This window comes from Pleurodeles waltl, chromosome 10 (assembly GCF_031143425.1).
Source record: "Pleurodeles waltl isolate 20211129_DDA chromosome 10, aPleWal1.hap1.20221129, whole genome shotgun sequence".
NCBI lineage: Eukaryota > Metazoa > Chordata > Amphibia > Caudata > Salamandridae > Pleurodeles > Pleurodeles waltl.
In genome coordinates, this window is record NC_090449.1 from 118733818 (window position 1) to 118747059 (window position 13242).

Here is a 13242-nt window from a genome sequence, read left to right on the forward strand (position 1 = left end):
GTACAAACAGCCGACACGTGTTTCGTCGTAACAACGACTTTTTCAAGGCTGTGAAATAATATTCAAAATACAATAGTGACCCAATAGTTCCAATGTCTAGTGTGATATCTTAGCTATCACCCAAAATGTGATGTGACCAGTTCACATGGCCAAAAACATTGCCAAAGAGACTCACTTCAATGTGTTTAATTAGCTTTGCCACGGTGCCAAGTGAGTTACCAGACAGTTATTTGGTGCTCCCCAAAATTTTTGAAAAATGTGGGTCACAATTGGTGTGGTTTTCTTTGGGTCTATTTATCTTCACTTTTTACTGTATACGCCTGACAAACCTTTTTGATAACACACTTTTTTCCACGTGATTCCTTCTAGTGTAATAGAAGTGTAATATCTAGTGTAATATCACACTAGACATTGGAAATATTGGCTCACTATTGTATTTTGAATATTATTTCACAGCCTTGAAAAAGTCGTTGTTACGACGAAACACGTGTCGGCTGTTTGTACATGGAACATTGTAGCAGATTTTTTGTTCATTGGATATACTAAAGAAGAATAAAGGACAATAGTTGGAATAATTGGATGTGCTGTGGTTCTCTCAATCCTATTTATCCTTTGTGGACCAACTGGCTCACAACCTACACACCCTGTGGCTGGGTGTGGAACCACCCTGGCACTCCGTGTAATTCATATATTCAGGTTTCAACATTATTGACAGTTTCGTATTTATATACAAGCAAGGAATTTTCGGAAGTGCGCATCATTGTAGTACACAGCCACAATTTGACTTTGATGTGTATTCAAAAGGTGGTTGGACTATTACTTTTAAGTTTTTACATGTCCTGGTAGTGAAAAACTCCTACGTTTGTTTTTGCTAATGTGAGGCCTACCCCTCCCATAGGATAACACTGGGGATTCCCTATTACATTTAATAAGCAGTAATTCCTAATTGGTAGCAGGCCGATATGTAATGTTTAGTCTCTATACAATTGTAATGATAAACCCTCTTTAATGGTAAAGTTTGATTTTTCATTAGTTTTGAAAATGCCATCTTTAGAAAGCTGGCATTTTCCTGCCCGAGCCCTTTTGTGCCTGCAGCCTGTGTGGGCCACATGACTGGGTGTAGCTGACAGTATGCCTCAATGGGCTATCTGTTGGCACGAAGGGTGGGGGGTGGAGTTGAGCAGAATCCAACTTACACCTGAATAGCCTGTGCTGTGCCTTCACACAAAGGGCCTAAAAACCATGTATGGTCACTGCAGCCATCTTGAAGCCAGGGTATGAGAGTGAGGTAATTCCATGCACTTCAAAAAACTTTTCTAGAATCGTCTCCCATCTTCCGGAAGAATGGCACCAGGATATAAATATAGGACCTTCAGACCCACTCTTCAGATCACTTCTACTGAGGTGCATTGCAGGTCAGATTGACTGTGTGGTTCTCCTGCTACATTCTTCTACCCATCAGCAAATTTATTTCATTAGTCCTTCACCAAGGGGGTATCCAAACTCAAGGAATTGTCTTCAGCTATAGCCATCTGCTTCATCCCACTGAAATATTTTGACTTCCATTTCGGCGACTAACTCCAAATGTAGAAATCTTCACTCTGGCTTCAACCCAAGACCATTTGACAATGAAGCTTCCTCCTCTGACACGTCCTGTAGTCTTGTGCCACTGAACTTTACCTTCTCAGACATTTTTCTTCAATAATTTTTCTAAGCCCGAAGGTAAGAACCGATCAGGCCCAACCCACTTCTTGTATCCGAACCGTGCTCCATCATGGTCAACCATAACGGTCGACTTTGACCCAGTCTCACTGAACTAAATGTCCGCGGTTGGCGCTTTGATCTTTCGGGCGCCACATTTCGGTAAACACTTTAAAAAATCATAACTCTGGTTCTACTGATTGGGTTTTTGTCACTTTAGTGTCAAATTATTAACATTTACTCTATTTTTCTAAATTGGGTTGGGATTTTTCTTGTGCTGTGTTTTCACTTTATTACTGTTTGTGTGCTGCATGACTACTTTACACATTGCCTTTAAGTTAAGGCTTAATGTTTTTGTGTTTAGATACCCGGGGTTAACCACAGATTAGTAGGTGACAATGTGTCTTTCTCTTGGGATGGTTCCACCTCTAGAGGAATGCAACACCTGAGAAAGCATTTTTACATGTATTTACACCTGCAGTCATGGGACACCTTCACTGGCAGTTCTCCCTGACGTACTTAAATAGGTATACCATGAGGATGGAGCTGCACCAGCTCTGGACTTAGTTACAAAGTTAATAGGGAACTTCTCCACAGTTTCCTCTATCACCCTAAGCAAAATTAAGGGAGAAGCTTCAGTTCTGGCCAGACTCCAGAGACTGGAAGCGGTTCCAGTTCAAGATTGTGAACAAAAACTACCAAAAATAATTGCTGAAGTTTATACCTCTGTGGGTAGCGATACCCTGGGAACACAACTTGTTGAGCCACATTTAAAACCTAAAAGTGACTCTGAGGGTTCCGAGTCTGCAACACCAGGGAAAAAGTACAGAGGGACAAAGAGAAAAGAAAGACTGGCTCACCCACATCCTGGGAATCCAGTAGGGGTGGTTATAATTTAAGAGACTACAAAAATCAATTTAAAAACCTGAACAGTGTCAGTATTCTGATAGCTGCTCTTCATGTTCTTTGAAGGACACTGGTGGTAAATTAACAGAGTGGAGGAGTCGCGGAACTGCTTTCATACTCTTTGTCACTGGTGTGCTTGATAGCAGTCCAAATGCAGCAAAATGTGGTGATGTAAAGCTCATAAAGGCCGACTCCATTTTGAGTAGGCGGGACACCATCTTAGGTTACAGAAGTCACCATATTCCCAATTCTATGCAGAATCATTGTCATGTCTGCCGCTGTTGCAGATGTTATCTGACCTTATCTTTCTAAGGACAATGAAAGTGTCAAGTCTTTTGGCTAATGACAGATATAACATCAGAGGTGGCATCAGTCTGAGACAAGATTCTACTTTCCACCATGTCAAGGTCAAAAGTAAAAAAAAAAGAAATATAGACATGTCGCCAAAATAGTGTAGTATGAATTGATGTCTTTTCACCTTGTATGTTCCTAAGGAAACGTCAGGAATGTACACTTTAATGCACATAATATTTGTTAGCCATTCCTAAACCAATGTCGCAAATTCCAATCTCTGACACGATTTAGTATATAAAGACTTACACTCGACTACTTGATGGGAAAGGTCCTTCATCTAGATTTTCGCGCAAGATTCTGCCAGAGACAGTCTCACCTACTGCCAGCGCATTTCAAAGACCTAATTCTGATAAGGCCAAGTCCCGGAGGGAGGCCACTACATCAACCCTTATTTGCCCTTCGCAGGAAACACTGCCTTCACGCCACCCCTGATAATGACGGCTCTTGCTGTCAACAAGGTATGAACTGCATTGCTTCTCCCTAAGAAACTCTAAACTTCAAGTTGTTCTATTCTTCATGCTCTCCTAGCGTATAGAAGTAGGTTCTAGGGTGGTAGGTTTTAGGTGACATTTTGCCCATGTTAGAAATTTTAGTTTTATTCTCGTTGTTGACAATGTGTCTTCTTCCTGTTTTATGATATTCTGCATAGTTATTTTAGATGCCAACAAAGAGAGGGATAGGGAGGATTAAAGGTCCAGTGTACGTTCTCCCAATCAGATTAGTCGACAACAAAAAGTACACTGTTCCTGGAACTAGGGGGACAGTTTAAGTTTCAGGAGCAAGAGCCCTCACACACCCAGATGGGTGTCATGCTTCATCATCGGGAAGCTCCTCGTCAGACCGGTGGTGCAATATCTGACGGGCTCCCCTTTCGGGAGCTCTTTACCGGAGATCTTTTAATATGTCAGGGGTGGCTGCCGTAAAGATCATAAAGGTCAGACACTCCTTATGGCATAAGCTCCTATGGCATAAGGAGTGTCTGACCTTTATGATCTTTACGGCAGCCACCCCTGACATATTAAAAGATCTCCGGTAAAGAGCCCCCGAAAGGGTAGCCCGTCAGATATTGCACCACCGGTCTGACGAGGAGCTTCCCGATGATGAAGCATGACACCCATCTGGGTTTGTGAGGGCTCTTGCTCCTGAAACTTAAACTGTCCCCCTAGTTCCAGGAACAGTGTACTTTTTGTTGTCGACTAGTTATTTTAGATGTGCTGAGAAACAGGTTCACCCTGTTGTAATAAATACTTTTGTTTAAAAGTGTGTATTCTTCTTAGTGCAATGTATGTGTGATATTGTGAATAACGAAATAGGTTTGTTTCTGTTACCAGGCTGGCCCGATCTCCTTGCAGGGATTGTTAGTAACACAAAAGCTTATCTCTACTCCAACTATATATTGGTTGTTGTTCGGCGAGGCTACACTAACACGTCTTTCACAGTCAGCATTGATGTATCACCTGTAGATGGGAAAGTAAACCTTGAAGAACTATGCCAAAGTCGTAGTTTATGCAACACTGGTGTCTTCTAGTGCTACAGAAAAACAGATATTTTCGTAGATGGTGTGTTTTCGGTTATAATTGGTTTTAACGTAAAACAGAAACCCTATTCATTGGCAATGTGCACTGCATATTATCAACAAAATGAAGAAACTCACTGCTGATCAAAGTGAATCCCAAGTTCAGAGATCTTGCATCCTTTGAGACAGGTCCCGTTCAGATGTTAGGCTCCTTTGGAACTGTTCAGAATCTTCTGAAGTTTGTTCCTGAAGGCACAGCACGCTCAACTAGCTGCTCAGAGGCAGATTTAAGGGAGCTGTGAACACACCTGTTGGCTGCTGAGATAGGCCTTAACCTTTTTTTTCCAATCAAAAGTAGGGGGCTGATTGGTGCTGTTTCCTAACAATCGATACGATCCAGCAGGAGACCTGAGACACCTGGGTTATACACATAGTCAATGGTTTCCAGATAGGATTTCATGATACCTCAATCCATATGAGAATTCCTTTCCATTTACCTTCTCCCAAAGGAAGAGGACCTTATAGAGCAGGAACTGCATGATTTACTCAGGAAAGGAGAAGTGGTCATGACTATCCTGCATCCTGGAGGCCTTTTGACTAACTTGTTCTTAAAAGAGGAATAGTACAAGGCTTTTCAACCATCATTAGCCTCAGGGACTTCAACAAGTGGATGATATTTTGTCATTTCAGAATGGAAGGTATACTCCTTCTCAAGTTGTTCTCTGGCTGGAAGACCGAGTAGGCCTATCTCCTGGTCACAACTTTTGCACCCCACAGATGCTTCCTTGATTCATATGTAAAGGACACATTTTTGAGTTTGTGGCATTAACTTAACAAGAAACTGAAACTGTGAAGGTCCTAAATTTAAAGGGTTTATGATTCATTTGTCTTTTGAACTATATAACATTCTCTTGAAGTTAGTGAATCAACTGAGGATCAGGGTGGGCCTCCTCCATGGTTTGGAAATCATCAATAGGAAGAAATCACAGCTGGTACCTGCCAGACAAATGACGCTCTTGTTGGCCTCATAGAATCAAGCCGTCTTCATAGGTCCTTGACACTACAAGGTTATCCAGAGACTGAAGGCCAGGCACCTGAGGAGGGGCTCTACTGCTCCGACAAGATACAGTTCTCAAATCAGGTGGGAGATCCAGTGGTGACAGGATCATAGGGAGGTTTGGAATGGCAGGGCTTTCTATGGGACCATGCTAGATATAGACATAGAATCGGAAGCCAGCCTAGAATCGGATGCTAGCCAACCTGCATGGAGTGCATCATGCACAGACATCCCAACTTAAGGTCAGTGGTTAGATTAGGAGCTACAACTCAACATTAGCTGCTTATAAATCTTTACGGGGTCCTTTGCGGTCAAAACCATGATGAAGAAGAAGGTTACTTGCTTAGTGCTTTTAAGGATGGACAACATATCAGCAGTGAGGTAAATCAATTGATTGGGGCACTTCATTCAAAGATCCTAATGGCACTGGCCAGAGGATATTGCATTTCTACTTGGACAAGAGGAGTTCAGTCACGGCAGAAAATCTGCCATGGAAGCAGAATATCTTATTGGACTGGGACTCTAGGTCCCTCAAGGGTTCATACTTAGCAACTTAATGCCCTAAGTGTTCCTTGCTCTGATGGACAGATGGTGTCCATGCAAGGTGAATTGTTTTGCCTCAAGGCTGAATGATCAATTTCCCAGGTATTGCAGGCGAGTATCTTGAAGAGTATCAGATGAATGAGTGTGAGATATCATAGGCATGATCTTTATTTTGGAAGGAGTAACTTTCATAATGACCAGAAGTAATAAGTCTAAGATTACTACTATCTCGCATTCAGCTTTCTTGGAGCACCAAAATTGTTTCGTCAGATGCTTTAGGGCTCACAAAGACCTACCTGTGGTTATTAGACCACTAGGTAGTCTAGCAACTTCTCAATTCTATTAAGAATCTTTCAGGGCTTTGTCTTCACCCAGAATAGCAAGATTTGTGAAATAGATCATCATGGCAGATCCAAAGGCCAAAACTGATGTATCTTTTTGACATGCAGGGCCATGGCCTCAGAGGGGTTTGCGATGGAGGCCGCTTGGAGGACATCATGAATGCCATAGACTTATCAACAGGCTCAAGCAGTAAGAAGTCCTATTTCAAACAAGTGATGGGGTAGGCATCATTGTGGTGAGTAACATCACCACCAAATACTACATTCTGAAGCAGGGAGGTATGAAGTATCATATGATTAAAACTTCAAGCCACAGATGATTCTTTACTTTAGAATGTTCCCCAGGTGTCAGACTCGATCCAGAAATTATTTAGCAATCCCCTTATATGCAGGTATGTGGTGTCGTTTGGCTACACATGGCGTCGTCAGCATTGTCTGTGCTGGAAGTGACATGTGTGGTGCCTATATAGACGCCACCCCAGAGAGCTGACCTCTGTTCCTTCTTTTCCACGGCATCCCCAGTTAACCTTTTGACTGGCTATTTTCAATGTTTTGTCTAGCTATTTTCAATGTTTTGTCGAAGTTGACTAGTGTGACTTTTTTCTCTACTATTTTTCATGGTGCCGATCCCATTGTAGTTCCCAACTCTGATGATACACAGCCAGACCGACGTCGCTCAATGCCAGCTCTGGCGCCCACCAGACCCATTTGGCCTCAATTGGAGATGGAGACGTATTTTTCTGGTGAACCCTCTGAGGAACAGGACAGGAGGGGATATGAGGATTCCCATGGCAACTCTACCCCCTAGCAGAGTCCATTGTTGATGACACCTAGTATGAAGACTTGGCTGACACTAGTGGTCTGGACACATTACCAGACACTGGCCTCCTCTCTCCTCCCACAGTGGCTATGGAGGAAGGAGCTTCTTTTGCAATGGAGGTCCAGAGGGTCGGTGAAATCCTGTGCCTGCAGCTACCCACGATCAAGGTCAAGACCAATGCCTTGAGAGAGGTGCTGCAGCCTGTGGTATGCTCATCAGAACCCTTACTGCCCTGTAATGAAGCTCTCACAGATGTCCTGTTCGGGCATAGGCCAAGCACTGCACTAGCATTCCTATGTATAGGACCATCGCCTCGCACTATTGATCCAGCTTTTCTCTCTCAGCACCCCACCCCTGAGGGTTGGTGGTCCAACTCTCAACCTCCAGAATAAATCCAGGAGCGTTCCCTACTGCACCACTGAATAGGGAATCCAAGAGAATGGATAGCTTTGGCAAGAGAATTTTCTCTTCCAGCATTGCGGTCTGTGAACACAACATTCTTATTGAGCCATTATTCCCACACTGTGTGGGATACAGTTGCACAAGTGTCCCCATGGTTCCGGAGGAGGACTGGGCCATACCCTCCCAAGCTGTTGCTAATTGGAGAGATGTGACAGAGTTCACCATCAGATGCAGATTGGATACGACTATCTCGTTAGGCAGAGCCATTGCTTCCATGATGACGCTTCAATGTCACACCTTGCTGAGGACAACTGCCTTTTTGGGGGATATCCAGGTATCCCTTATTGACATGCCCTTCGGTGGAACTATACTTTGTGGCAACAAGGTGGATTTGGCTCTTAAACGATTTAAGAACATTATGGCCACGCAGGGATTTTTGGGCTCACTATGGCCCAGCAACACCTGTAATCTACCTTCTCCCACTTCTGTGGCTATGGTAGAGGCTATCAGTTGTGTCCATTTCCTGCTAACCACCACCAGCAGGCATCACAGACAAGAATGCTGGCTCTTCTGGTTAAGGCACCATTGAGATGGAGCTGGCATCAGAAGTAGGTTGTGGTTGCTATTCCAGCAACTATCTGATGCTGAAAAAAGATGGAGGCCTCCATTCTATCCTAGATCTACGCCCCCTCAACTACTCCCTGAAAAAATTCAATATGCTCACTTTGGCTCAGGTTCTGTCTGCCTTTGACGCTGGAGACTGACTAGTAGGATGCCTCTTTCTACATTCCTGTCCTGCATGCCCACAAGTGCTATCTGTGGTTCACTGTAGGCCAACAGCATTATCAGTTTGCTGTGCTACCCTTTGGCATCACCACCACCCCTCGGATGTTCACAAAAGTGATGGTAAGTGGTTGTAGCTCATCTGCGGACGTCAGTGGCTTCAGTCTTCTCCTATGTCGATGACTGGTTGTTGAAGGTAGGCTCACCCCATTCGTCACTTTAGACAGAGTTAAAGGATACCTTTCAACAATTTCCACCTTCCTGCTGTTGCTGATCAATTATCCATGATGAAGTCACCTGTTGTTACTCGTTTCCTTACAGGTTTACACTCATCATTATGCCCTATTGGGCCTTTAATTTAGTCCTCACTTTTCCCATGTGCACACCATTTGTGCTTATGCACAGCTGTCTTCTAAGACTGCTAACTATAAATGTGACAGTAACATCTGCACTGACGGTTAGTAAGTTGCAGGCCCTTTCGGTTAATCCCCCGTACATGATCTTTCTCTCCCAGACAAACTGGTCCTTAGGACCCGTGCCTCCTTTTTACCAAAGGTGGCTACAGCTTTTCACTTCTGGCAGACTGTCACATTGCCTACTTTCTTTGCCCCCTCATCCCACAAAGGAAGAGTAGAAACTGCACTGTCTGGCCCCAAAAAGAGCATTGTCATTTTACATCAATGGTGCCAAAGACTTCCTGGTAGACGATCAACTCTGTTGGTTTTACAGGTGCGAAGAAAGGCAAAGCAGTTCACAAAAGAATCATCTCCAGACAGATTGTCCTATGTATTAAAATCTGCTACATAGTGGCTAAAAAGCAGCCCCCTGAAGGCTTAAGGGCTCCTTCCACCAGAGCTAAAGCTGCAACCACTGCTTTAGTGGGAAAGGTTCCAGTTCTGGATCGCTGTCAAGCAGCTGCTTGGGCATCGCTGCACACGTTCGCCAAACACTACTGTCTAGGCAGTCCAGTCTGGTGTGATGGGCATTTTGCCCATTTGGTCCTTCAGGTTCCTTAAGTGTAACAATTTGCAGACCCACCTCTGGGGAGAGACTGCTTTGATATCTATTCTAAGGTACGGAATCTGCAGCTAGAAGTCCCGATCAGATGAACAAGTTACTTACCTTCGGTAGTACCTTATCTGGTCGAGACTCTGTCTAGCTGTAGCCTCCTTACCCACCCTCCATCCTCCCCATTCTGTGAATTGTATTTCATTTGCAATTGTAGAGATCCTTCAGGACCCCACTTGGCACACTAGTCATTCCTCCTTAGCTTGACTTTGTGCTTATGGTGCAGAAAAACAGTCAAGAACAGACATCAGTGCGCTGGGGTGGTGCCACCATGTATGTCACTTCTCGAGTGGACGCCACCACGTGGCGCTAAATGACACCACCTACCAGCGCACAAAGGGATGATTAAAAATTTCTGTACCCAGTCTGACACCTGAGGAATGATCTAAGTTCAAGAATCTGCATCTAGATAGAGTCTCTACCAGATAAGGCGTTAGAGAAGGTAAGTAAACTGTTCTTCTGCTGTATCAGGAAGCTGAAGAACTATGGCTATAGGCTCTCAAGGACAACAGAGAACCTTCTGCAGAGCATGTTTGGTTTTCCGAAAACGTTGGCAGATTATCTCAGCAGACAAATTTTAGATTATAGAAAATAGGTGAGACTCAGTTAGATATAATATTCCACAGATGGAGAAAATGAAGTTGGGACATATTTACAATGAATCAGAACAAGAAATGTCCTCAATATGCGAGCAGGTGATATCGCCACGGATCCAAGGGCGCTTTTTTTGGAAGAGTTAATTCATTTATTCATTCTCTTCAATTCCCCCAATACCAAGAGTTCTCTGCAAGAACATAACTGAGAGCTGCACAGTGAGCTTAGTGGCTCTCGCATTTTAGAGGCAACATTGGGTCACAGAATTATCGAACATGGTGTTCAGATCCTGATAAATTCGAATCAGACTCAAAACTTTAGTCAAAGAACGGGGGACAAATACTTCAGCCTACTTCTCAGTCCCTGCACTTGACTGTTTGGCTCATTAGGGCTTAGAATTGTTGATCTGAATATATTTGAAGCATGCTGCCAAGTACGTCATGCATCTAGGGTGCCTTCTACTATTAAGACGTATGCTATGAAATGGAAGAGATGTATTTTTTGGCCAAAGAAAGAAAATCTAATTGCTCTGAAAATTTAATTGGCTTGATCTGGCCTCAGCTTAACATCATCAAAGCTAATTTGAAGACAATTGCAAGATATCTAAGAAGATCAGGTATACCCTATCTTTATGTTTCAAGAATCACCAAATTATTAATAAAAGTATTGTTTAGGTCTTTTCCTCCCACTGCCAAGCTACTCCTGCTTGGGAGATTAATATTGTGCTGGCAGCATTAATGACGGCACCCTTCAAGCCATTTCACAGATCAAGGTTCTTCTTTTTTGGAAAATCACATTTTTACTGAAAAGAGAATTCACCAGAACTGTGGGTGAAATTCAGGCACTTTTTTGTATTAAACCTTAGCTATGATTTTCAAGTATAATGTTTTCAAACAGTGTTTAATCCATAGGTTTCCACATCATTGCATATGAATCAATACATTTCTTTGCCTACATTATTTCTAAACCTTATGAAAGCAGCTGAGAAAGGTTTACACTCTCTGGACAACAAAAGATATCTTAAATTCTACCTTGAAAAAAATGATTTTTGTCCTGCAGACTATTGGTTTGTAGCCTATGGATCCAAACGTAAGGGTACCCCATAACAAAGAAGACTTTGGTCAAATGGATTGTTTCTTGTGTCTCAATAGCCCAGAGGCGCACAGACAGGTTACTGGGGCTGTTACTGCTCACTGGTCTAGAAATATGGCTACCACTATGGCTCTCTTTCCTGGAGTGTATCTCAAGGACATTTGTAAATCAGCAACATGGATGACAATGCATGCATTCTCCAACCATTACTGTATCAATGTGGAAACCAGAAAAAAGCATCAGTGGGGAAAACAGCCTTTTGTAACCTGTTTCCATATTAACCATTTTAAGGTGAGCTTATTTTTCCATCTTTCTCTTTATTAATCAGTACCACTATCATAATATTGATTCAAGCATGTGCATCTATGAAAGCTCTAATGCTGCAGGTGAAAACTGTTTATTTACATGTTACTTTGGTTCTTCAGCATATGTATCTTTTAAAGATTTACATTCAAACCTCCCCCTCCTCTTCATGAGCCTATTCATTATGTCTAATCCTTCAAAATCACAAGCTAGAAAACTGGGGAGTTGGAAGGCTCTACCAAGGGAAGGGATGAGGGTGCTGATTTCTGATTGTCTGACGTTTGAGTGACACAAAGAGGTGGACTGGTTGTGTGTGCTCAGTGGACTTTTCAATGTATTGAGTATATTGCACATGGCCGTGCTAAAGGACCCCAGCCTGACGATGGAGAATGATTCAAGCATTTGAATCTTTGAAAGATGCCAGTATTGAAGAACCAACACTACAGGTAAGCAAACCATTTCTATCCTCTATCTGATATCTACAAACACATAACAGCAAGTAAAAGTCTGCTCCATCGCTGAGATAACAAATTGTTCCAACTTTCAGATGAGCTGAGAACCGTCTCAGAAATTTGCTGACAGGGGTACATGGTGTTGTTTTCAAAGTCATGTAATTAGATGACAGCTTTATCGTGGTCTCTTCAGTTGGTTATCACTTTGATTGTAAGGCCTAAATCATGATACAGTAAGAAAACCAGTAATAATAATATGAACTGAGGCTTTTTTTTTCACTGTTTTAAATGTGGATCAGAATGAACGGTTCACAATGGTACAGACTATTTCTTTGTAGCCTGATTCGCAAATGACTGGTCAACTTGGGATCAAACAAGATGATTAGGTTCTTTACCTTAGACAGCGAGGCATTGCACAAAAGTCAGGCAACTAAACAAGTAAAAAGAAACCCTGGTTTATATCTACGCCCTGCCGCCACTATGATGACTTGAGATACCTGTCTGAAACATGAACGTATCTTTACCAATGTTGTGTCATATGGTGTGCAGTGTCAAATGGCACTGATGGGTGGCATTTCTTAAAATCATGGCTGGCATCTCTCCCAACTAACGGTTTTATGTTTAATACCAATAGAGCCAACCCAGTCACTCTAGCTGTCCTCTAGCCAGATAAAAATTCCACTGAAAAGAGATGTTTATTCAAAGGATCCTGCAGTTACTGACAGTCAGCTTGAAACAGATGAAGTATTTAGAAGTCATTTTAAGGATGAGAATGGGCAGAGACAGTCTTCAGTCCAATGCAGTGAAGCTCTTCAGGTGACGGAGCATCAATCGAGATATTGACAGCTGGAAAGTGCATCCTCAGCTGGTTGAGCCACGCAGCAAGCTGCCAATCCCAAACAATGATGACTCAATTTTTCTGTTAAATGAAAGATGAACACATACACCGAGGTTTCCAATTAGTCGGTTGTTAGGGCAGACATCTATTGCATTTCATATACAGCTTTTAATGTGCATGGAACTAGTTAATAAAAACAGAACATTACAGTATTGTTCTTATAATGTGTAGCTCTTCAGTGGCCTTGTAGGTAACTTCTAAGTGGTCTTCACCAGGTGAATCGTAACCTGCAGACTGCCAATTTTCACATTGACCAGTATAGCAGAATCATTGCTGAGCTTCGCAAAGAAATACAGCGACTGAAGAGCAAAGAAGAGCAACGTGAACAAATGAAAGAAACTAAAGGTGACATCAGGCATATACAAGGTAAATGTGCATGTGTTTTACATATTTTTCTATTGCTTCCCTAAAA

The 13242-nt window shown here is 42.7% G+C and overlaps 1 protein-coding gene across 1 annotated transcript in view; it reads left to right on the plus strand.

Annotated features, from left to right (window-relative positions):
* Positions 1–13242, plus strand: part of LOC138262384 (kinesin-like protein KIF19) — a 696763-nt gene that overhangs the window by 135472 nt on the left and 548049 nt on the right. Inside the window, exon 8 of the mRNA XM_069212284.1 lies at positions 13046–13196. Within this exon, the coding sequence (XP_069068385.1) occupies positions 13046–13196 (151 nt within the window). The remainder of the gene's footprint in view (positions 1–13045; positions 13197–13242) is intronic.